At 34.4% G+C, this 26,557-nt stretch overlaps 1 protein-coding gene across 2 annotated transcripts in view; it reads right to left on the bottom strand.

The window, feature by feature from the left end:
- Positions 1 to 1,042: 1,042 nt before the first annotated feature.
- The window catches only part of SH3BGRL2 (SH3 domain binding glutamate rich protein like 2), a 92,380-nt gene continuing 66,865 nt past the window's right edge, over positions 1,043 to 26,557 (bottom strand). Inside the window, exons 3-4 of one of the 2 annotated variants that reach the window (XM_074310447.1) lie at positions 10,532 to 10,612; positions 1,043 to 2,110 (exon numbers count right to left, since the gene is read on the bottom strand). In XM_074310447.1, the coding sequence (XP_074166548.1) occupies positions 2,099 to 2,110; positions 10,532 to 10,612 (93 nt within the window). In that variant the 3' untranslated portion in view covers positions 1,043 to 2,098. The remainder of the gene's footprint in view (positions 2,111 to 10,531; positions 10,613 to 26,557) is intronic. The other variant, XM_074310448.1, reaches the window with a different exon arrangement.

A 26,557-nucleotide genomic window follows, 5' to 3' on the forward strand; every position in this document is an offset into this window, starting at 1 on the left:
GGAAACAGCTAATGTGGAGCACTGTTTTTTCCAGGATATATGCCACTGGTCTCATAGTTCCAAGAACCCAAACTCACCCTTATCCTTCAAGTTCAACTTTGTTGTTGTTTGCAAAGCTTAATGAAATGCAATATGTATTAAATTCTATCATACAATAGAAATCTCTTTGTGACAGTTTCAAAATTATAGCATAGGGCTCATATATTCAACCAATACTCAATTAGACAAAATTCCTAGATGAGCCCTTGGAATTCACAGTAATAGGATCTGACCTTCACTCTACTCATTGCCAAACAACCAATGACATGCAAGCTTCCTAACTAAATATTTGGATAGATCCTGGATCAAGTCTCTAGTTTTTATAGAATAGAAATGAATATTGTATTTTTTTTCTTTTTTTTGGTTAAAGATTTGGTTACAAATATCTGGTCTGAGATTTTGTTTTAATTTTCACCAAGTTCTGTGAAATGCTTCCCCATTGAATAAATCGCTCAGGGACTTTTGAAACAGACTTGTGGGCATTTCAGCTATTCTTTCAATTTTGTATAAACTTCCTGCTGAAACCCTGTGTCAGTTCCTATAGCTAATAGGTCAGATATTGTCGTACATGTATATGTGAATATGTGTGTATGTGTGCATCTATATGCACATCAAGGAGTTTTTCCAAGGTGCTTTGAGATGTCTTATGCAAAGAACATGCCAAAGTCCCATATTTAGCTATCACATACTATAAAAATAGAAATTGTTTGCACTAAGAACACTTAAGATGCAGAAAAGCACACCTGTCCAAATGGGAGAATCACCTAACAAAGTTTATAAATAGCTGCTCCAAGTGGGAGAGAAAAGATACTGTATGTCATAAAGTAATTCTGTTGTAAATGCATAGTCTGCAAATTTATCCTTGAAGCCAAGATTAGTAGGAAAACTGTATTTATCTTCATTAAGTTGAAATGTTTAAATTTTTAAAAGACTAAGGTTAGCATAGAGCCCAGAAGCAGCAAGGTTAAAGGAAAGGTTACATAGAAAGAAATATTCACTTATGGAGAGGTATTAGTATCATTTAATATTCCTCATCAGTGGGTACACAAAATATATCTAATCAAGAGCTCCCTTTTCAAAAAATATAATCCCTTTACAAGAGACAATAAGTAGCTATTGGGGAAGGGTACACTAAAAATATATGTGTGGGATATACATATAGATGTGTGTGTATATATATACACATATACACATACACACATGTAATACATCTCTAGTCACAAAACTTTCAGATGTAACTCAAAATAATTTTCTTATTAAGTTTTGATTAAATTAGTGCATGGCCTTCACAATTTAAAATATCTCTGTCAAGCATCTTATGGCATTTAAGTGGAAAAGTTTTCTAAGGAGGAAGGAAAAAAACAAAGCCAGATACTTTCCAAAATATCATTAGAATTTTCAATACTCTAGGAAGATTTTCCTCAATTCAAGTCACTTATATGTTTCACTTATATGTTTGAAGAGCTCCTATAACAGTAAGTAGGCTGTAACATCAAGTTATATTTATGTGGTATTTACAAATAGCAGAAATATAATCATTCCTAATTATGAGACATTTTTCTTCATCACCCTGCTTTTTCTAAGCATCACTTTCCCCTGCCCCCTTTTCTGGCTCAAGACATGCAAATTCCTAATAAACTAATTTCAAGAACATGATCTGGGCAGCATTAGCTTAAAGGAATGCATGTCTAACTAACATGGGTATATACTGCAATAGCACAGGGATACTACATTTATTATCTGGTGACTGCCATCCACTTATCTTTGAAACTATGAAGCAAGACTATGAGTACCCAGTAAAAGACTCCCCCAAGACAGCTCATCAAATGTAGGTAAATCAGAAAATAAGGAACAATCCACCATATGACCAATTTGATTTATAGATTTTTGTAATGCCCAGTGGTCCCACATCTTTGGAAAGCACTTCTTCAGTGGCAAGCAAAGTGCTGATGTTGCAAGTAGCTTTTATCACAGTGATCTATTAGGTAAGCGGCTGTTTGCTGAACACCTCACTTGCTCTTCCAAATGTGCTTCTGCCTTCTTAGGTTCCTTTCCACTCTTAGGGCTCTGCCTAGATGTGATAAGAAAGAAAACACAGAGAATCATGATTTGTCATATTCTATTGAAGTGCAAAATAATATTTTTCCATCTCCAATCCACTATTTTTTTCTCTGTGACATTGGCAACATCTTTTCATGGAAAGAAATGTTGCCTTGAACAAAAAGATGATAAATTAATCAATAAGAACTTATTTAGTGCTTACTGTGTGCCAGGCAATGTGTTTACAAAGACAAAAATGAAACAATCTCTGACATAAAAGAGCTTATATTCTATAAACTAATTCATGAGGTAAAATTTGAGTTTTGTAACCAAGAGGAAAGAGAAGAAAAACAGAGCAGAAACATAATAACAATTCAATTCAATTAAACAAACTGTAATTCAGTAAACTCAGTGAGATAAAATTAACCTATCTCCAAGAGGCTTAATCCCAGTTCATGTTTCCTATTAATGAGTAAATAATTATACTACAGAGAAGGCAAGCCTTAGTGTATATAATAATGACATATACCCACTGTGTGACCCTAGGCAAGTGACAAACTCTCAGTGGCTCAGACATCTAAGGTTTCAAGATACAGATGAGTTACTGATTTGTATCAATACAGGAAGTTTCTAAAGCAGGGAAGGGCTCCAGGTGAAAAGAATGAAATTAAGGTCCAAATTCAAAGAAAAAAAAGTATAAAGTACTAACTATGAAACCAAAAACAATTCAATACACTCCCTCAAAGAGCTTATATATTCTATTGGGAAACATAGAAAAATATTTGTTCTCATTAAATGTGCCATCCCTATGTTCCATGACACAAGTCCTTTCCAGAGATTTTTCTTCATAGATGGGCCTCAAACTACAACAGGACCTCCCATAGTATCTTACTTTTTGAACCATCTGTTAATCCATGTGTTCTGGTTAATGGTATCCAAACCTGAAGCAGGATTTTAATGAGAAAGAAATTTTTGGAGAAGGAACTTCTTTCTTATTTAAGTTGACGTCAAAGCCTACTTAAATAAATAAGATATAGGTAAGTTTTTTGTTGTTGTTTCTTTTTTTTCCTTTTCATTTATCTTTCATTAGAGATGTAAAATTTTCTCTCTGAAAGACTTGAAAAGTGAAAATTAGGTACTTTTTGTGGCTTTAACACTTAGTGACATGGTTACACAGACTGCTAAGAAAGAAGGGAGACATTTTTAGAACTATTTAACAGATATCTGAGCTTAATGGAATAAATATATTTCATTACTTCTATAAAATAAATTTCCATTAATTCTCTTTTCTATTTGGCTTTCATAAAGAATCAGAAAATAATGTTCAGGAAAATTTTTCTCAAGATTTTTAAAACCAAATGTAAAAGGAAAGAAAACACGCTTTTTTATAAGGTATAAATAATACTAAAAAAATATTAACAATTGTACTGCATTTAAAAGAAAAATTAAAAAAAAAAAAACCTGGCAGGCTGAATGTGTTTTACTGTACACTACTCACTCATTGTTCTCACTATTACCCAACTTCAAATCACTTACTAATTCTAATTTTATATACAAATGGAATTGTGTAATTTTTTTTCTTTTTCTTTTTTCTTTTTTTCATCATTTGAATTTACTGGTCACAATTACAGCAATTATGACAATTATAATGGCATCCCCACCATCATTTCTTATCAGTGAGTATTTTCTGGAATTTTCATTTTGAGGAAGGGCCTAGATCTTGCCATTCTTCATCCTCCATTTATCACTTCAACCACCATTTATCACTGCTTCTGAGTCAATTATCATCTACCACCTGCCTTGCCAGTTCCATTTTTATGTATTGTCTTACCCATTAAAAGGTAGGGTCCTTGAAAACTGGTGCTATTTTTCTTTTTGTTTACTTTGTATCCCCAAGGCTTAGCTGGTTGACTTGACTTAATAATATCTTCAGGTTACAGAATCACAGAATATCAGGATTTATAAAGGTGCTCTCGGCAATCACCTAGTCCAACTTTTGTTTTGTTGCAAGAATTCTGTCTACAAAATTTTCAACAGGTACTTAACAAGCTTATGTTTGAAGAAACCAGGGAAGGAGAACTCAGGGCACATTTTACTATGGGATAGTTCTAATTATTAAGAAGTTTTTCCTTAAGTCAAGTGAAAATATGATTCTCTACCCTTTTCGTCCATTGTTCTTCTTCCTATCCTCTGTGACCAAACAGAACAAGCTATACCTCCTTTTCACAAAGACTTGGAAGATATTTATAGTGTTCTCCCTTACAATTGTCTTTCACAGGCAACAAAGTTCAATTCTAATATTTGTTTCAAATTGGACCCTGCTAAAAGAAACTAATGTCTGAGTAACACACTATACCCAACCAAAAAAATCTGCTCAACTTCATGTTGTTTGTTTTGATTTATTTGATGTTATTGTCTGATAACCTCATTATTCAATTCAACAAATATTTATCTCAGGCCTACATGGGCATGAATAGTATGAGGTTAGAATGTTTTGTACCTCTAATTTATCACTAAGGCAGGAGTTTAAGACAATGCTTCTTGTTCCTGGGGTGGTGCCATGAGCAGTTGATTGGGCTAACTTGAAACAAAGAATTAAAGCTGAACTCTTCAGCTGGCAATAGTGGAAAGGGAAAAAGTCAAGTTTGGGCAGACACATTTCTGCAAAGTGAGCTTCTGTCTTAATTTATGAAAGCTTAAACCAACAAGTGAATTTCTATAATGGAAAGGATTTGGAGATACAAATAATTACACACTTCAAAGTTCTACTGTTAGCATGATACATGAAAATCACTGGAGTAGAGTTGCTACTCTAACCACTGGTCAGGCCTGTTTTGACAGAAACGCAAGGTCTGGCCTAAGTCCCTAAGGTCAAAATGGCCCAAAATGATTCATAGCACTCAATTCAGAAAAGGCAATAAAGTCAATTTCCTCATTTTACAGTTAAAGAAATCAAGGTCTAAAGAGGTTAAATGACTTTAGATCATAGAACTATAGAGTTAGAAGGGACTTCTGAAAGTCATCGCTTTCATTTTACAGATGAAGTTGATGTAAGAGTAAGGAACCTCAGAGGTCATTTCAGAGACCAATCATTTCATTTTACAGATGAGAAAACTAAGGCCCTCAAAGAGTAAGTAATTCATCCAAAGTCACAGGGACAGTAAATATCAAATGGGATTTGAATCCAGGTCTGAATCCAGAACCAGTGTTCTTTCTAGAGAAACATACTAAATCTTACAGGAGTGCCCCAAGGTTTAAGGTTAATGGAAACTCCCTTTTATAAAGTGCTTTAAGATATACAGTGCATTATTAACTTTAAAGATGAGGTGCAAAGAGATTGTGACATGCCCATATCAAACAGACAGTAAGTCATTTAGGAAAAGATAGAGGACTCCAGCTGCTTCCGAGTACACACTCAGTGCCCTTTCCATTATTCCACACTGCCTCCCAATAAATATGGAAGGCATTGTATACTTCTGATCAGGGGGATGAGGGAAACAAACAAGTATTTATTAGACTCAAACAGTTCTAACTTCAGGTTCGCTGTTCTATATGCTGCACCACTTAACTGCCTCAGCTAAGGGGCAGAAAGACAGTGCCAATGGGGTTAATTTTCTGTGTTTTCTGCGCTTTCATAGATCTCTATATGAACCAAATGAATTGAATTGAAATATTTTTGTAAAAGAACTTTCTTTCCCTCCACAATATCTACTCACTGATCTTCAGTAGCTTCCTATCCCTTTCAGGACAAAATACCATCCTATATAAGCTCAGCATTTAAAACCCTTCACAATTTGACGCCATGCTCCTTTTGGCCACATTTCACCTGACTCTCTTCCACATTTCAGTCCACGCACTAGAAAAACTTGCCCAGCTGCTGTTTTTTTCATCTGTGTGCCTTTGTTAACACCATCCCCTAGCATTGTCACTTCTTGCCCTCTTAACATCATTAGGGCCTTCAACGCTCACCGTAAGTGCCACCTTCTAAGGGCATCCTTTTCTGATACCCCTAATAGTTACTGCTCTCTCTCTTCTCAGATTATTTTTTATTTGTATGCATACACAGTATTTATTTCCTCTAGTACAAAGATCTTCAAACTCTTTGGGATCATAAATATTAGTAAAAAATTCTGAGCATGTACCACTAATATATGTATATTTGTTTATTATATATGTGTGTGCTACTGTGCTAACATGTTCATTATAAAATGTACACAGAAATAGAAAATTTTAAAGGATGTGAAAAAGTTTAAATAAACAATATTCTAGAAATTTTGAAAAATGTGTTGGCTAGAGACTGGGCATAATGATTTCATTTGTGAAAAAACTCCCAGATTTGTGAAAATTCCTCTGTCACCAAAGATTGGCAATCTCTTTGTAACTTAAGAATCTCAGATTCTAATGAGGGTGTTTGGTTTTTATTCTTATTTTGTTTTGCCTGATAGCCGGTGTATGAGGAGGTAGGAACCAGAGAGAGAAAAAGAGAACTGTTTTTTTTTTTTAAATCAGAAAAAATTTTACTTAAAACTATTTATATTCTTAAGAAACATTCCTAATGTACTGAGAGTTTAAGAAATCTGTTCAGGATCACAGAGTTTGCATACATCAGGAATCCAGGCTCTCCCAGCTCCAAGGCTCTCTATCCTTAATAAGTAGTTAATAAATGTTCACTAAATCAGATCATTGAATTGAAGTTTTCTTTCTTTTCTTAATGTTTTACAAAATGTTACAGGAAGCAATTCTAAAACTCCACAAGTAAATATTTTTGAGGGTTGTAACTTTCAGACAGCTAGATGCCTCTGCATACATGAAAAGAGAAATCAGTGTCTCTTCCAATTGGCATATCCTGCTGTATTTTATCTTAATTACCTTGCAATGGGCTTGATTAATGAGTCATACCAAAGTTTCCAAAGAAGCCAATTCTGTCAATTGTGCTGATTCATGGAATCGTTTTGATCCCATCTCCACTCAGTGTATCTTAGAATTCAATACATTTATTCTAACATAGTATAATAATGATTTATTATATTGTCCCTTATTGCCTAGAAATTACTACTATGAAATGATTTCCAAATGACAAAAGGCAAAATTTAAAATGAAAATCACTTAATATAAAAATTATGTTATGTAAGTTATGTAAGAAGAAAAGGTGATTTTTTTTTTCCCCCTTAAGACAAGCTGTACTGTATGAGAATAAAGTATGATATAGTATTTATTAATCTAATCCTCAGGGTCATAAATAGTTCACTCAAAAAATTAAAAGATTCATATCATTATCAGAACTATTTCATGTGCCAGATTGGAAAATGTCACAAAATAGGATGGTTGAAATTTCAGAGAAATAAAAGTCATACTTCTTTTTTCTTTACCTACTCAAACTTCTGTTGGCCTAAAATAGTGTTCAATATTATGGTCATAAGTTAACACACCAATATAAATTTCCAATTTCTTCTAATTTGCTAGATAATTTTTGATAGCAATGCATCTGATATTGAATTTCTTGTACAAAGCCTTTACATTTTTCGAAGTAATTACACATTCCTTTTATCTTTGGAGAAAAGGAAAACCAAGAATAACCAAGAATTGCTCATAACCTTTGATAGAACTTTTAATGAATAAAGAGTCACTGAACCCATTTATCTTTGTGTCTCATATATTCTCAAAGGAAAAAGTGACCTATAACTTATAGATGATCTGCAACCTTTAGGACAAGTGAATATTCAGTCAGAGAATTTGTGATTTAAAAAAAAAAAAAAAAGCCTGCAAATTCTTACAAGAGAAATTTTTGGAAGGTTCAGAAAAAGGACAGGTCTAATTCAATGGTCTAATATTTTTGAAGGTAAGATGGAAAATTCTTAATAATTAAATTTTATATTATTATAATTTAACCAATGACAAATAGGAGAATTTCAGAAAACTTGGGAAGACTTGTATGAACTGAAACAGAATAAAGTCTAAAGAACAATTTATATGGTGATCATAATAATGTGAAGGAAAATGACACATGGTCTTTTAAGAATTGGGTCAGGAGCAACTTAATTACTGAAGACAATATTTTTTTTTCCTTTTCTCTATGTTCAGAGCAAGAAAAAAAAAATCAAGAAAGGACTGAACTACTATTCAAGATGGACAGGAAGGTGAAAAAGGATGACTAAGTAGGCTAGTCATATTTTGCTTCTCTTTTTTTTCTTCAAAGGCCTGGGAAGGAAAGAATAAAAATGGTGAGCAAAATACAGAAGCCCAAAATAAATGAGCATATTATTTAACAGTATCAAACTATTTTCATTAAATTCAAGTCATCAGGTCTGGTTGAAGTACATCCTAGATTACTGAGTTGCCAAGAGTAGTTTTTGAAATATTTTAAAGAATAGGAAAAATTCTATAGATCTTGGGAAGGGTAAATATCCTTTAAAAAAAAAAAAAAAAAGGAGAGGGGAAACAGGGACACGGAAATTATAAACAAGGAAGCTTGATCTTTATTCCCTGAAAAATTCTTTAAGACAATATTAAGAGGATAGTGTATGTATGAGCACTTAGAAAAAGAAGCAGTGATCCCTAAAGGGAACATGGCTTCATCAATAACAGGTTATACCAGGCTAACTTCCTTTCCCTTTCTCACAAAGAAGAAAAGATAACCTCAGTAAACCACATATCAAAAACATCAGTGTCACAGGAATGCAGGAAAAAGTTTCCTCAGATTTTATCAAAGCATTTAACAAAGTCTGAGATGCAAACAAGTAGACAAGATGGAGCAATATGGACTAGTATTAGGATAGTTAGGCAAAAGGAGGGAGGGAAGCTTCCTTTTGACACTGCCTGAAACATCTTATTTCCCTTTCTCCAGACTCTTGTCTGGAGAGGGAGGGAGGGAATGAATTTTAGGAGACAATAAGAACAAGTTTAGTCCTTTTTATATTTCAATACTTTTGATAAGTTAAGACAACTAACACATTCCCTTTTTTACTATCATGCCACATTGATGATGCCACTTTCATCATCAATGTGGCATGATAGTAAAAAATAACATCTAATGTTTTCCTAGGCAGCATTAAGAGAACCTTAGTGTCCAGCACAAAGGAGGCAACGAGTCTTTATATTCTGCCCTGGTTAGGTTAATCATGTTGGGAAGTATTTTAGCAAAGATGTAAAATAATAGAATACATTCAAAAAAGAGTGACCAGGATCATGAAAAGGTTTGACTTTATGCCACACAAGGGCAAAAGAAACTAGGGATAGCAGCTTGAAAAAGCAACAGCTGGTGGGGAAAAGTGGGGAGGGAATGTATTAGTTGTCCATTTCTGTTGAGACACATCTTTTCAGTAAGTTAGGTGTACATCTTTGGAGTCATCTCTGACTTTTCACTTTCCTTTATCCCATATATCCAATCAGTTGCCAGATCTTATTTATTCTACCACCACATTTCTTGTGTCCTTCTCTTTAGTCAAATGATCATCACTGTAGTCCAGGTCTACAACATCTCTTACCAAAACTACTTCAATGGCTTTTTAATTGGCATCTCTAGCTCAAACCTTTTCCCCATCTAATCTGTACTGCATATAGTTACCAAAGTAATTTTTCTTAATGCACAGGTTTGATCATGTCTCTCTCTCTCTCCTGTATACCTTTAAAAGCAAATACAAACTTCTGTTTGGCATTTAAAACCCAATCTAATTTTAATCTAACTTTTGAGCTTTTATATACATTATTATTATTCCCCTTCAAGTATTTTTTGTTCAGTCAAACTAGCCCACTTGATATTTTCCCTTATTGAAAGTTTTCAAGCATAAATTGAATGACTCATTAGTGATGTGGTAAAGAAATGTTTTGGTCAAATACAGGGTGTATTAGATAACCACTAAGATACCTTTCAGTTTTTATCAACCCCAACACACATTTTTAGTTCTTTGCAGATAAATTTATATTCTTAAGATCCTTCTGTGAAAAATTTCATATAGATAGTAGAATTTTAACAAGCACCCAACTGTTCTATATTAAGAACACTTCCAAGAACTTTTAAAACGTTTATGTGTGGGCTTTATTTTTGCTTAACACATATGCAGGGGAAACACCCACAACCATCTGGAGACTCAAATGATGAAAAACAAAACATCACTTTATACCAGAAGTATATTGATGGTACCTATTTTTAATTTGTGTTCTTCATTTTTGTTTTCTGAAACTGGGTCTCCCTATCTCACTCATGCTGGATAGACACTGGATACTAATAGGCCCAGAAATGGTATTGATAGGAATGGTTTTGGAGTAGGGTTTATACTAAATCATTCCTTATGGTCTATTCATAGCTATCATTACATGACCAGTTTTGAATGAATTTCTTATCAGTTAATCAGCTGAGAAAATGAAAACTGAAATATAGGATAGCAATGAGTCCACATACTTCACCTGGATTTAGAAGAACAAATTCCAAAAGGGGATTAAGATGTTTATTTACCTTTGATGGCAATCTTGCTTTCAGGCCTAAGAAGGAAAAGACTGTATTGCTTTCCTTTGATTCAAAAAAGCTGTCATAATCCTAAAAAATAAAATAAGGGAAAAAGAGAGGAGAAAAGAAACAAAATCAAATAGTATCTTTGATGTCTTAGATACAATAATCCCTTAAAGTTTATATAAATAAAAACAAAACATATCTGTATCTACTTTTAGGGAAAGTCACAAATATTTATTGCTTTTATTCTACCTTGCTTCTAAATCCTTCTTTCTCTTTTCACACAAATGTAAAGTCTAGAATCATATAAATTAAATAGGGAAAATGACACAATAATGCACTTATTTCCCTCTACATTCTTGCTTTCCTAAGAAAGAGGTTCTTAAATCTTTCTTTGTCTTTATTGACAACTTGGAATAATGTTTTTAAATGCATAAAATAAAATAAAGTACCAAGGAAACAAATTATACTGACATACAATTCTTAATTTAAAAAACAAATGAAAAGTTCATGAACCCAAATTAAGAATTACCCCATACTCTTTCTAAATGCTTGCAAATTTTCTTGAAATGGTATATGCACTTTCTTCTGACATGCCACCCCAGCTGAAATAGGACAAACAGACAACAGGGCCTTAGTCTATGCCCTGAGTGATTTAATCCATTCAAGCTTTGGAACACTGGCCCTAGGCTCATACTGTCATTGATTGTTGAGTGCACAAGAACGAACTCCCATAGTTCACTAGATACGGAATGCTCCAGTCCTGTTTCACATTCCACCTTGCACATTGTCTTGACATGTAACCCTGAAGCTCACTTTCCAACTCTTTTTTTTTTTTAACAAATATTAATACTACTAGCTATACCAGAAAGAGTAAATTGGTCAACTCTTCTATGGCAGACTCATAGTTCCATTGATTTCCCAAATCAAAACACTTTCCCCTGGGAATCACTCCCCTAATTTGTCTAGTTTCCCCCTATTTGCATGTTTGATCATTGAGGAATTACAAAGATTGTTTTTGCTTTTGTATTGCTCGCCCTGATACTTGGCACTTTAGTAGTCTTTTTCATTTATTTAATTTCATTCACTTTCTATCTTTTTAAGAAAGTATGAAAAGGGGTTTTGGCTTCTCCCCCCCCCCCCCCCCCCCGAAACTTAATTTCTTCCCTTGGTAAAGTGTGTGTGTGTGTGTGTGTGTGTGTGTGTGTGTGTGTGTGTGTGTGTTTAATGATGATAGCATTTTGTAATACTAAAATGCTATTTTAAAATGTGTTAATTATTAAATAGGAAAACTATAGTTTTCAAAAGATAACCATTATCTAAAGAACCATTTCTCTTTTTTAAATAAGTTTTTTTAAATTTTCAAAATACATGCAAATTTAGTTTTCAACATTCACCATTGCAAAAACCTTGTGGTCCAAATTTTTCTCCCTCCCTTAGAGAGCAAGTAATCCAATATATGTTAAACACATGCAATTCTTCTATACATATTTCCACAATTATCAAACCATTCCTCTTTTGCTGCAATCAGAAGATCATAAAACCTTCCCTCCAGTGTTTGAAGGAGACTTGAAAGTCATATAGTAAAATCTTTTTATTTTACAAATTAAGAAAACTGAAGCTCGGATAGGAGAAGTGGTTTGCACAATAACAAGGCTATAAAATGGCAGAGCTGAACTCTTCATTCAGGCCCTATCCCAAGATACACAACTCCTTCAGGTATATTATACTACCTCTCATTTACAAGAAGAACCATCACAGAACTAGAATGAATGAATGAATGAACATATGAAAAGCATTTCTATAACCTTAAAGTATTATTAGCTGCTACTAACTTGCCCTCTGGGATTATATTTCCATTCACTACATGAATCTTATTTGCATCTATTTACATAAATGTTTCCTTCATTAGAATGAAAGCTTCTTGAGGGAAAAGACATTCTTATTTTTGTCTTTATCATCTCAGTATCTAGCACAATACCTGACACTAAATAAACGCTTGCAGATTGATTGGTTTAGTAAAAGCAGCAGTATCAATTCATTCATTTAATAAAAAAATTCCTAGCCTGGGTTTAAACTACTAATCTTTAAACTTTTTTGCTTTGTGTAATGACACAAAGTAGATTATTCTTTTTTTTTTTTTTTTTTTTTTTTTTGACCTAGAGGGCTTCTAGAATGTAGCACAGCTTTTCTGTGGACAATTCATAGGAAAACATGGGACAATATTTACACAGCTATTTTCAAAGCTGCACATTTTGAAATGCCTAGGAACAATTTTTGTTAAGGCTCATTGTATATCTTTTGTGCCTCATTTCCCATGTATTTTCATACTGCACGGGTCCATGATTATATCAGCCAAAGCATGTCCTCCATTGTTACAGACCACAGTCCATGGTAATTCTTTGTGGGTTTCTGTGATAGAAAAATTTACTATGTGATTAAAGAACAACAAGGACAAAAGCAAAGAGAGATGGGAAATGAAATGACATGAATGAAGAAGATAGAGGAGGCCAGTCCTGTTTGGATCACAAAATGTGGAACAAAGAGTAAAGAAGAAGAGGTTGAGATTATAACCACCACTACATTTATTGGTTACTGGGATCAGTTGCAAACTCTTGCAGTAGAAAGTACTATTTCTTAAGCATTCATAAACAGATAAAAAGGATCCCAAAAATAAAGGAGAGCAAGTATAGGAAAGACAATCATACACAAAATTAGAAAAAAATTTTGCCTCCATGATTAGCTCTTATGTATCCTTTTCAGAGATTTCATTTCTCTGATTTTCTTGCTTTAAAGAACTCTCAGTAAAAAGACTCCTTCCACCAAAGAAGCTTTCTCTATAATTTATATAGTTTTAGAGAGTTGCCTCAAGCACTGAGAGATTAAGCCACTTGCCCAAGGTCATATAGGCAATATGTATCAGAGACAGGGTTTAAACCTTAATCTTCCTGGTTCCAAGGATGTCATGCCCCTCTCATGAACAAGCAAGAGTAAACAAAAGATTATTAACATCAATAGCTTGTCTGGAATAGAAAACTTTTATAAAGCATCTTTGCACATACATTTTTTAGAGCAAAAAAATGCATCCTGCTTTCATTTGAGATTTCTCATACAATAAACATTTAATGGCTGCTATTGCTGGCACCAATTAATACTGATATGATTTGAATGCTAAAGATTACTGGCCCTTGATTAACACATTTCCTAGTTTCTTGCGGCAGAATTACAAACTGAACCTTATCCAGAAGTTGTAAAAAGAAAAGCAACATTTTTTTTTCTTGGAAGAGCCTTATTTCTTGGAACTTCCTAGTGCATTTGATTCATAAATGTTTGAACTGTGTGACAGCAGTGCTTCTGCTGTTCCAGCCAGCTTATCTCTAGGCTGCAGCTAGTCAGAAGCCAGTTGTTTGAGACCACAGTCATGACTGTCTCTGTTCTTTATAAAATACAGCATCTGTACTACAGAGAAGTTAATACTGTCATATTCTTGTAGGCTTGCAGCTCTCAAGACAGTACAAAAATACTGAATTCAAATGGTTTGCCTACTATAAATAAGATTATGGTTTAAGTGAATTGTTGCATGACTCCATAATTAAGTGCAATGTGAATACCAGTAAAATCTTAAGACAAAAAATAGAAAAAAACAAACAAACAAAAACAAAACATTTCTAAGCCAGGAATGGTAGCATTTGAATAAATTCCTAGGGGAGGCTGAGACTGGTGGAAGACTTTGAACTCTGAACTGATCTGCAGGGTTAAAGCCAAGTGAGGGGCCAAGTGATATGGCCTCTTACATTAAGTCAGGCATCAGTATACTAAACCTTGAAGGCTAGGAAACTAGCAGGCTGTTTAGGGAGGAGTGAACTAGTTCCAGTCAGAAAAACTATACTGGTTAAAGCACTATGCTAAAAACTGGGGAGTAAAGGCAAAGGAGGAAGAAAAGGAAACGGAAAAGCAACAGGCTTCCTGCCCTAAAGCAGCTTAAAATAAATATTTGTTGCATGTCTTAATGTCCAAGATTCAAGGCCTTAATAATATTTCAAAAAATCTGGTTTCAAGAGCATGATCTCATGACAAATGCTTTCTCTGGTTCTTAGTTATATAATAATGCCATTTATACTAAATACAAGGAAGGAGAGACAGAAGCTAACATTAAGTGACTTCAATACTCATTCCTTAGTCTTCCTTTTATGTAGCAATTCAGTGAAATAAACATTAGGGGCCTAAACTCAAGGTCTCCACTAAAGAGCTATTACAAAGCTTCCTGGGGCAGGAAGGTGACCTTGAATTCTCCAATGTTATGGCAGGGGAGAGTAACCTCTAGCAGATTCTTCCAACCCAGAAAGACGTTGAATATGAGCTTAATGATGAACTGTGTCTATTATCTATAAATCAGCTCCATCTCACCCACAACTAGGCTACAACTGCTGGTTTCCTCAAGCTCTGATAACTGAGTCTCTTACTTTATCTGGCTGGGAACAAGGACACTCCATTTCCTTCAGTTTCACTACCTCCTTTTCCTAATTCCCCTTTATGGATTGTCTTGGCTCTCTCCCTGTTAGAATATAAATTTCTTGAGGAGAAAGACTTCGTGTGTGTGTGTGTGTGTGTGTGTGTGTGTGTGTGTGTGTGTGTGTGTGTGTGTGTGTGTTTAGGGTTAGGGTTAGGGTTAGGGTGAGGGTGAGGGTGAGGGTGAGGGTGAGGGTTAGGGTTAGGGTTAGGGTGTGTATATATGTATGTTTATATATATATCTTCAAATGCTTAGCACAGAACTTAGCATATAATACATCCTTAATGATTGTTCTATCTCAAAGGCATTTATTTTGCCAGTTTGCAAGATAACAATGTTTTTCTCTCTTTTTATTTATTCATTTATTATTTTTTTTTATTTACAAAGTATATGGATGGGTAATTTTTCCAACATTGACCCTAGCAAAACCTTTTGTTCCAAATTTTCCCCTCATTTTGATGTAAAATGAGATGTTTTGGGGGGAAATGATGTAATGTCTACCTCCCCCCACCATATTCCCAAACCTTGGTAAAAACATACCTTTCCCAGACAAACCCTTCCCAAGTTAAGTGGCTTCATTCAATTGGAGATCTTCCATTGAAACTGAGATCTTTTGGGGGTGGTCTGGAGCCCTTTCAGGGAGTTCCCAGACTCCGGGAAAAAGCCTTTAAACTCCCAGGTAAGTGATTTTATTCCATTAGAGATCTCTGTCTGATGGTACTTTATTAACTCAGACAGCTCCCAGCCCCAGGCCAACATTTGCCCATATAACCAGGGGTCTGTTAACACACCTTTGCCAAATTTCTAATGAGGAGTTTTGTCCACTAAGAATTTCTTCTTAGTGAACAATAAAATTCCCTTTTCTTGCCTCAAAGAGATTTTGGGTTTGCCAAGCAGAGGGGATCTCTCCCCCTATTCCCACACCTCATCACTTTCTCCCAACTCCCTCCCCTAGTTGGTAGGTAGTCCAATATATATTAAATATGTTAAAATACATGTTGAATCCAATATATGTGTGCATATATATGTTTATACAGTTATCTTGCTGAACAAGAAAAATCAGATCAAGAATGAAGGAAAAGAAAAACTGGGAAAGAAAACAAAATGCAAGCAAATAACAACAGAGAGAGTGAGAATGCCATGTTGTGTTCCACCCTCTGTTCCCATGGTTCTCTCTCTGGATGTAGATGGTTCTCTTCCTCACTGAACAAGTGGAACTGATTTGAATCCTCTCATTTTTGAAGAAAACCACATCCATCAGAACTGATCATCATATAATCTTATTGTTGCTGTGTATAACGATCTGGTTCTGCTCATTTCACTCAGCATCAGTTCATGTAGGCCTCTCCAAGCCTTTCTGAAATCATCCTGCTGGTTGTTTCTTACAGAATAATAGTATTTCAAAGCATTCATATGCCATAAGTTATTCAGCCATTCTCAAACTTATGGGCATCCACTCAGTTTCCAGTTCCTTGCTATTACAAAAAAGGGCTGCCACAAACATTTTTGAACATATGTGTCCCTTTCTCTGCTTTAGGATCTCTTTGGGATATAATCCCAGTAAACTCTGCTGGATCAAAGTGTATGCACAGTTTGATATCTCTTTGGGCATAGTTTCAAATCCAGGATGGTTGGATCCATTCACAGTTCTACCAACAATGTAGCAGTGTTCCAATTTTCCCACAGCCCCCCCAATTTTCGTCATTATCTTTTCCTGACATCTTAGCCAATCTGACAGATGTGTAGTGGTATCTCAGAATTGTCTTAATTTGCATTTCTCTGATCAGTAGTGATTTAGAGCAGATTTTCATATGACTACAAATAGTTTCACTTTCTTCATCTGAAAATTGTCTATTCAAATCTTTTAACAATTTATCAATTGAAGAATGACTTAAACTATTATAAATTTGAGTCAGTTCTCTATATATTTTAGAAATGTGATCTTTATCTTTGGATGTAAAAACTTTTTCCCAGTTTATTGCTTCCCTTCTAATCTTGTCTGCATTAGTACTGGATAAAGATGTTTTCTTTTTTTCCTTGCCATGGCAACTCCTGAAAACTACTTACTAAGTTTAGATAGGCATAAAACACTGATATTTGAAGCATCAATATTAAAATATAGGATGAGGAATGGACTTCTGATTTCATTGGCATAGGCAGAGAAACTGAGGCAAGATAGAGATTAGAGAGTATTTAATAACTTATTTAAAAGGGAGAGATTTACTGGGACCAAATGGATCCATGGTTTGGTCCCAAGGCTGAATAAGACTATCGTCTCCAAGAATTCAGCAAACAATGTGAGTTCTCAATGATATATATACACATGGCTCATTCTCAGGGGGTAGACTGAGGCAAAGGTGGAGTCAGGGTGCTGAGAGCAGGAACAGGACTCTGACAGAGTGGGGTGAGCCACCAGATATGGGGATGACATAATGGGGGGGAGGCACCCCAGACATGGGGAGAGGCACCCAGGACAAGGGGGGAGGCATCTTGATAAGATGGTATCTGATATTCTGATAGCTTGGGATGTGGAGAGGCATTCTGATATTCTAAAACATAAGATCTTTTATCCTTATCAAATATTCTGATTAAGAGGGAAGGGTGGTTTTGTAGGATTGAGCAGAAAAATTATAAACTGAGGCAGAACAATTAGGGAAACTGAGTCAGGACAAGAAAAGAGAACTGTGGCATAACAAGGGAAGTCCCAAGGTGTACTTTCCCTCTTTTAATACCTTCTCTGCAACTTAAAACATTCAGAGAGTTGATTAGGGCACCCTGAAGGTAAGTGACTTGCCCAATATCATACAATCAAAATGTATCAGAGGGAACTTGAAATCTTTTGGGACTTCAAGGCCTATCTATTAGACCATACTACCTCTACTGCATGGTAAAGTACATGCAAAGAGTAAATTGAGATAAATATACATGGATCCTACCATCAAGGAAGAAACACACATAGAAAAATTAATCTTCATGTCTTCTTCAAGTCTCCTTACTATTCCCTCCAAAAATTACTCCTCCACCTGCCAAATCTTTTATCCCCACTAAGACAATATATAACACCAAAAGACCTCTCTAGAGCCTAACAAAAATAAATCGGTGAGAGAGACAGACCCGGTTGCCTCACACACACATACTGCTCCTCTTGCTGTTCACTACAGAAATGTTGGCTCTTGGATTTGTTTTAATTTCCAATCCCTGCAGGCCAGGAACGTGATTACATACAGCCTATTCATTGTTTTCATTCATGTTTGTTCAGTTGTGACTAAATTATACTATGGCAAACAAGCTGGATATCCCAGGGAGTAGTTTGTAATGTTCTTTTATATATAACCAGAGCTAGACTGGGCAATTCTGTTCCTATGACAATATATCTCACTCATTCGTCTTTTTCAGATCTAGATGAAAGTTGGCACTGCCCCTGGACAGAAACAAAGTAAATAGCAGGGGTAAGGAATATTGGAGATTTTAATTGTTGGAGGTAAGGAAGAGTAGTATATGTGAACAATAGCAATGTGTGACTGACTACATCACCTTCAGTCACTATTTCTCAAGCTCTGAAAACTCTACTATAAAGATAATTACTAGGATAAGCTAGAAGAGCTGCTCTAGTTGGTCAAGCAAATTATTGCCTGACAATTACCTTTAAGAAAAAAAAGAAAACAATCTAGGAATCCAGAGTCTCTAAAAACAACTCTGAATTGCTAAGTGTTAAAACTCAGCTAGGCTGATTTATTAAAACAGGAAGAGAAACAGGGGAATTTAGATAATTTGCATGTTTGTTGTTGAGTTGGAAGAGGCTGGATCAGTGATTTTATTAGTAAAGGAAGAGTTCTCTTCTGATGAATATTTAAAGCTGCTTTGCAACTTAACTTTTAAGTCACATAGCCCAAAAGTGTTGAAGGTATGAGTTCATCCTAAGTCTTTCAGACTGTGAGATTACTTCTTTGTCTCTAACAGTTCTCAAAATGTGATCTGGAGTCCCTAGTAATCCCCCAAGACCCTTGCAGGGGGTCCATGAGGTCAAAATTATTTTCATAATAATCTTAAGAAATCTTAATTTGTAATACAAATGATTTCTAATGTTAAATATCAGTAGATATAGCCTACATCATATTTCTCTGGGGAGTTTTCCACAATGTTTAAGACTTACAAAGGAATCCCGAAACTAAAACCTTTGAAAACTGCTGCACTACACTATATTTATGCTTCTTACTATTGAAACAATGCAGAATAATTACCATATACTATCTATGTAACTAGAACCTGGCTATACTTTAAAAAGACTAACTTTATATAACTCCCAAGTTCTGTACATTAGAAAGATTACACTACAAATTATATGAAATTATCTTCTACATTCCAGGCTTCAATATGTTTCTATTGCAAACTTTAATCTTAAAAATATTCAGAAACTGTAAACAATAGCCTCACAAAATTTTTCATACATATTTATATAAATAAAGGCATTTAAGTGTACACATATAAAGAAAACACATTCTGAATTCTTACCTAGGTTTTTTCATATATGATTAGTTTTTCTCATGAAATCTTATCTGAAAATGTTAAAATACTAATTCTTAAAATCTTCAAATCAAAGGACCAAAGATGCAGAGTTGGAAGGAACCTTAGAAATCATATGGCAAGATGAAAACTTCTAATTATGAAAAATAAAAAAAAAACACCATTCTGATTTAGTAATTTCCATCATGAATCTAAAACTAAAATCCATGTGAATAGTGCTTTGGGCCACAGTAATCCTTGCCCCTGAAATTCAACTCAGGTACCACTGCAGCTTGCCCATATAGCATTCTGTGGAAGCAGTTGGCCCTGGGGCCCCAAGACAGTGGGTCCAGGCTTCTGTCCTTTGGTCCTAAGCTGACTAAACTGAGGCTCAAAGAAGTCAGTTGGCATGCCCAAGGTCACTTAGTGATTGAGCCAAGATTTGAACCAACTTTCTTTCATCCACTAATTCAGTACCTTTCCTAACACATGGGAAGTCCTATATCCTTGATTCATCAAATTTGCAGCTAGTTTCCTATTAGCCTATTATGATGTTAGAAACAGGATTTCTGAATATTAAGTCATCAGTAGAAGCAAGTGCGATTAATATAAAGAGCATTCCCTATACTGGCAACATTGAAGGCTATTCTCACCTGGTTTGGAAATATTGGAATGGACAGCACATTTAGAAAGGAAATTGATAAAATGGAAGCCTCCATAAGAGGCCAAACAAAATGGTGAGTTGATGCCATATTAAGATCAGTTTCCCTTGAGGAAAATGAACCTATCATTTTCATCTAAGTATCTGAAGAGCTATAACATGGAAGAAGAACCAGACTTGTTCTATTCTGTCTCAGAGAGCAGTTAGAGAAGTATAGATGGAAACCTTTAAGAAGCAAAATTTAGGCTTGCTGTATATTTTTTAAAATTCTAACAATGACTTAGAGGAGCTCTTCAAAATAAGACCATATGACCAGTTTCTACATCTGTATAGGAAGAAATAGATATCCAAGTATGGTCTATTTGTTTGAAAGCAAGACATACTAAAAAGTTTGAAGGGCTGTGAAGTGGCACTGTAGAGAGGGTGCCAGTTTTTTAGTTAAAAAGATGCATCATTATAAGTTCAAATCTAGCCTCAAACATTTACTACGTTAATGACAACTAGACAAGTTATTTAATCCTATTTTCCTCAGTTTCCTCATCTGTAAAATCAGCTAGAGAAGAAAACAGCAAACCACTCTAGTCTTTGGCAAGAAAAATCCCAAAAAGGGGTCACTAAAAGTCATATATGACTGAAACTGAACAACAACAACAATAACAAAAGATGCTGGAAGCAGACAAAAGGAATTAAAAGTATAAAGTGTTAGGCCTTCAGAATTACAAAGAGACATGCTTGTGTTATAATCTCAGTCTGTATCTGGGGCACACACCTGAAATTGTTCTGTATGCAACAACATTTGCAAGTTACTTGCTTCACTGCACTCCTACATGCGGTTTGTTTTATAATTCCACCAAATGATGCAGCATTGATAGTATTTCTTTCCTTTATTTGATTCCTGATTCTGAGTTTTCATTAAAATGAACTGCAAAACTTTTTTCCTGTTTCTTGAAAAAATTTTACATTATTTATTTTCATAAATGAAACTTCCTTGGTTTCTTAATAATCAATTTTTTTAAAAAATCTTTTTGGTACAGAATATCAAACAAGTATAATGTGTAATTCAGATTCAGGTAATTTCCAAAGAAATTAACATTATACATACATGAACTCTGTAGGTAAATCCAAAAAGTATTCACAAATAGTGTTCCTTACCCCTTTAGAAAGGTGATGTAGTAGATAGAATGGCAAGCCTATCATTACTTTCCTGAGTTCAAATGTGACCACACTTACTAGTTGTTGTGACCCTTAGCACAGTTCAGTTTCCACATCTGTGAAATGAGTTGGAAAGAGAAATGGCAAGCCACTCCAGTATCTCTGTCAGGAAAACCCCAAATGGGGTCACACAAGGTTGGACATGATTAAAAACATGATTGAAAAACAATAAAACCTTGAGAAAGTTATTTATGTTACTGTTTGCTGAAGATCATTTTTCTTTTTTTTTTCTTTTCTTTTCTCTTCTTTTCTGTCTTTTTTTTTTTTTTTTTTTTTTGCTGAGGCAACTAGGGTTAAGTGACTTGCCCAGGATCACACGGCTAGTTTGTGTTAAGTGTTTGAGACCAAATTTGAACTCAGGTGCTCCTGACTTCAAGGCTGGTACTCTATCCACTGAGCCATCTAGCTGCCCCAGATCTTTGTTTTCTTAACACTTTCACAAAGGACAAATCTATGCTTCCCATGAGCTTTTACTGCATTTAAATGGCAATTTTAATATATTTTACTGATGCCTTGTTTTTATAGTCATACATTTCAAACTACCATCTACTTCCAGTTAATCCTTGCTTGTGACAAGAAAAAAGTCAAATAAACAAAAGCATCTAATTTTTTTAAATACCACTCATGATGTCTTCAAAGTGCTTTAGAGTAATCCTAATATTCTTTAATCATCTATACCACATTGCTGTAATACAATCAAATATACTTTTTCTATTTTTGAACTGGGTACCAGTTTTTATATTCATACATTTCAAACTATCACCTATCTCCAAACAAATCCTTGCTGTGACAAAGAAAAGTCAAATAAACAAAAGCATACAATATTTTTTAAAATAAAAACTTATGTTTTCAAAGTGCTTTGTAGTAATTCTAACAGTCTTTAATCATCTATACCACACTGCACTGTATTTTTTTCCTGCTATTTTTCAACTGAGTGCTATGTTCTTTTTCATGCAAAATATTAATATGACATTTGGGCTTTAGCTATTTACAAATAAATGTATGATGTATCATGGTTCCTAAATGTTGAAATCTGCCTTTAGTGATGAAGACTGTGTTAAACCTCAAAATGAGTGAGTAGCCCTTTATTTAAAGAAAATATTTTTGCATTTTGATGCTTAACAGTAATAATAAGGTTGTTATTTAGTAACATGCAAAAATTTCACCTTATGGGTAGTGTGATATTATTAACACAAACTTTATTGAATCAGAATTCTATTGTATTGCTCATCAATGTGATCTTTTTCCATCCTGACATCACTCTTCTTTCCATTAGTAATATTTAGTTCATTACTGAAGGTGTGTTAAATTCTTAAAATATTAAATCATTCTTTTTCAAATTGTTAGATTAAAGAATAGTAGCTGATAGTTCATATGCCAGGACTTGTGCAAGCAGATTTTTCTGTCTTTTATTTTTAACCTACTTATCTCAGATTGAAAAAAAATTTTTAACAACTAGTAAACATTTACACTTAATATGTGTCAGGCACTTTCTAGGTACTAGGGATTCAAAAGTCAGTCAGTCCTTGCCTTCAAGTACTTTACATTCTATTTACAGCCAATACTATAAAATGAGCAGTAAGTTCAACACTTATATGGCTATTGGAAGAAAAAAAGTATTTTCTATTACATGAGAATAATTAATGGAATTGCATTTTTAAAACCTTCCGCCTTCTCATCAAAAATTATTTTATCTAACATATATGTTTCAATTAAAATACAATGAAGTTGTTTTGTTTTTTTTACTCTAGTTAAATGTGCTATTATTTTCTTCAAACATGCCCATAAATATTCCATCCAACAATTAGTTCAGCAACTCCTTTGAGGGAAGATGAAAATGCACAAATATCATTAAGGGCAAGTCTGCACACGCCCTCAACCAGTTTCAGAAACTTAGTTCCCTACACAGAACTTCTGAGGCTAGATGAAAAAATCACTTTGTTTATAGTTTAGGGAGTCACTTAATAAAGTAACAGAAATTTCCTGGATGCTGTCTGGATATTTGCTTTTAAAAATACTCCTCTGACATTCTAGACATAAGAATTATAAAGTTTTAGAATTGTTTAAAAATTCTTACATAAGAATTATAAAGTTTTAGAATTGTTTAAAAATTCTTATCAAATATACTCCTATTTGATCCTTAAGTCAAATCTTTTATAAATGATGTAAGGAAGATTTAATAAGAGAAGGAATAATTGATCATATAGCAAGACCTGGAAGGAACCTCAGAAGTCATATAGTCCAATCAATCATTATTTTACAAAAGAGGGAAACTGAGGCCCAGGAAGATGAAGTGATTTGTTCAAGAGCACAGAAGCACCACGTGGCAGTTATCAAATCCAGGCTTCACAGTCTGGGAGCACTGCAGAATATTAAAGGTGAACTGATTAAGCTGTCTTGAATTAGATAGCATTTGAGACAGAGAACCTTACAGTATTATGATATTCCAATATTTCCCCCAAAGAGAAAAAGATTTGGTTGGAGGCTGTGTACATGTGAAACAGGTCCCTCCCTTCCAGCGGTTTTGAATAGCTGGGCTATTTCCTACTGCAAAACCAGAGACAATCAGGTGACAAGCTGATATTACCAGTTGTACTGCTGAATAAGGAAGACTAAGCCAAACAGGGGATTAAAAACAAAAATGAGCCACTAAGAAAAAGGTCAACTTCAATCAGTACCAAATGAAGCGAGATAAACTGGCTTGCCCTAGAGAAGGAAATGAACATGATTTTTTAAAAGAAAGTCTAAGAATTTTTCCCAGTGGCTTAAACTGGGCAGGGGCTGTTTCTTTCATGCCTGAGGGCATCCTGCAAGCTGAATTTCTTCACTTAATGGCTAAGGGCTACTTTCTGTTTCAGTCCATCTCATGAAATCATGATGGGAGAAGCTGACATTCTCCTAAAAGGGTATGGAAGATATACCCACACAAAGTAGTTCTATTCAAATCTTTTAATAGACTATCTAACAGTAAAGGCAAATCTTAAAGGTAGATTTAAAATATATACATGTATTGGTCAACCTGCCATCTGGGGGAGGAGAGGAAGGGAAGGAGAAAAATTGGAACAAAAGGCTTGGCAATTGTCATTGCTGTAAAATTACCCATGCATATATCTTGTAAATAAAAAACTATTAAAAAAAAGAATACCAAAATAATAATAATAATAATAAAATACACATATTTAAAATATGTGTATATCTTATTTTTCCAGTAAAAGCTATTTTAATTGCAGAAGAGGAAGGAAAAAATATTTAACATTAACCAATCAAGAATTAGTTTGAAAGGGAAAAATACAATACTGTAATTATTCATATTCACTTGCACTAACTCAAGATAAACATGTTTCTCCTCTCCTTTAGTTAATCTCTTTGAGGAAAAACTTTTAATAATTAATCTGTATGTTGGCTGGCAGGATGAGACATAAAGCCTGACAGCCTATTAGAGTAAAATAAGTAATCCTAAAGAAATAAGTTGCAGAATTATGAAATTTTTCCTCTCAACCTTTAATCTTAAGCATATAATAAAATGGTCCTACTGGTCTATCCTGGGGTTTGACACAGATTTAGAGCATTAAGGGGAAAAAAAGGCTTGGGTTAAATCTAAAGGCCAAGTTCAAGGTTGGATATGGAATTGTGAGTGGCCTTGAAAACTGTTTAGCTGAAAAGTGTCAATATTCACAGCACAAAGCACCATTTTCAAGGTGTAATCACACCATAGCGATTCATCATTGTAGAACATTAAGGCAAACAACCTAGTAGAGTGAAAAAAGGGCAGGATTAAACATTTAGAAAAGTAGAAAAGAAAGTGGAGTTGTAAAGAATAGATAAAATTGCAAAAGATATCATATTAAATTTTTATGCTTTCAAGCATAAAATCCAAGATTCAAGATTTATCAGCAGGACATGAGAAATGCAAATACATTTGCCCTTTTCTAGCCTGCTTGAGGAGTAAACACTGCCCCCTCTCCTTGAGATACTTACAGGACCAGAATATTCCTTTTCTCAGATAGCACTGAGAAGTGACCAGACTTCTATCCCACCTGTCAGTGAGATGGAACACATCCAAAAAGGGTAATAAGGATAGTAGGTGGATTGGGAAGAGACTGTTTAATATAGAGAAAAGTCACTGCAAGGGATTCACTATAGGTACCATCAAAGAGCTATTAACTGGAAGAGGGGTCAAACTTGTTCTATTGGTCTCCCAGAAGGCAGAATTAGCTGTACCAAATGAAAGAAACAATTTGAGCTGTCCCAAAATAAAATAGACTACCTCAGGAGGCAGCTAGTTCAGAGGAGGTTTTCAAGTGGTGACAGGATGACTATTTGGGGAATCTGCTATAGAAGGTATTTTTGTTGAGATATGGATTGACTAAATGACCACTGAGATCCAATTGATCTTTAAGTTTCTAACTCAGTGTTGTAGATAGCTAAATGCTGAAATATGATTAATGAAATTATCTGAGTTTTTTAGATAAACTGCCTTAGTTGCTTAAACATTCTTGTTCTCAGTTTATTCATTTGTAAAATTATGAGATTATACTAAAGGCCCCTTCCAGTTCTATACCTATGAACTCATGAATATAGGTTTCTGAAAAACTCAGACAAATCTTTGAAAAGAAAAAAAAATGGCATTTAAAGCAGAGGTGCTTCAGTTTGAGGTGATATCAGACAAGATTCATTGAATACAATTTTTAAAAGACTCATGATACACTAGAACTGAAAGCCATTTGACATTAGTTTTTATTAATGAAACAATGGTGGTCCACCCTTTTAAGAACTATACAAATTTAGGATTCAACACTGCAATTCAACAAAGATTGATTAATGTGCTATGTGCCAAGTACTATGCTAGGCACTGAGGAAACAAAGAAAAATGAAGTAGTACCTACCATTAGAGGAACATACATTCTACTTAGAGATATAATACAGACATGAGTATAGTATAAAATAAGTTAGAGGGAGAAAACACTTAGCAACTGGGCAATCATAAAAGACCTCCCAGAAAAAGTGACAAAGCATTGAAGAAAGATAGAATCTGAAAGGAAAAAATGAGTATATCCTAGGTCTCACAGATGATTTATGTGTACTGTGTGTATTCATATTGCCATGCAGAAGCTGGCAATAAAATTCAAGTTTGGTGCAGCAGAG

This window comes from Sminthopsis crassicaudata, chromosome 4, assembly GCF_048593235.1.
Source record: "Sminthopsis crassicaudata isolate SCR6 chromosome 4, ASM4859323v1, whole genome shotgun sequence".
Classification (NCBI taxonomy): domain Eukaryota; kingdom Metazoa; phylum Chordata; class Mammalia; order Dasyuromorphia; family Dasyuridae; genus Sminthopsis; species Sminthopsis crassicaudata.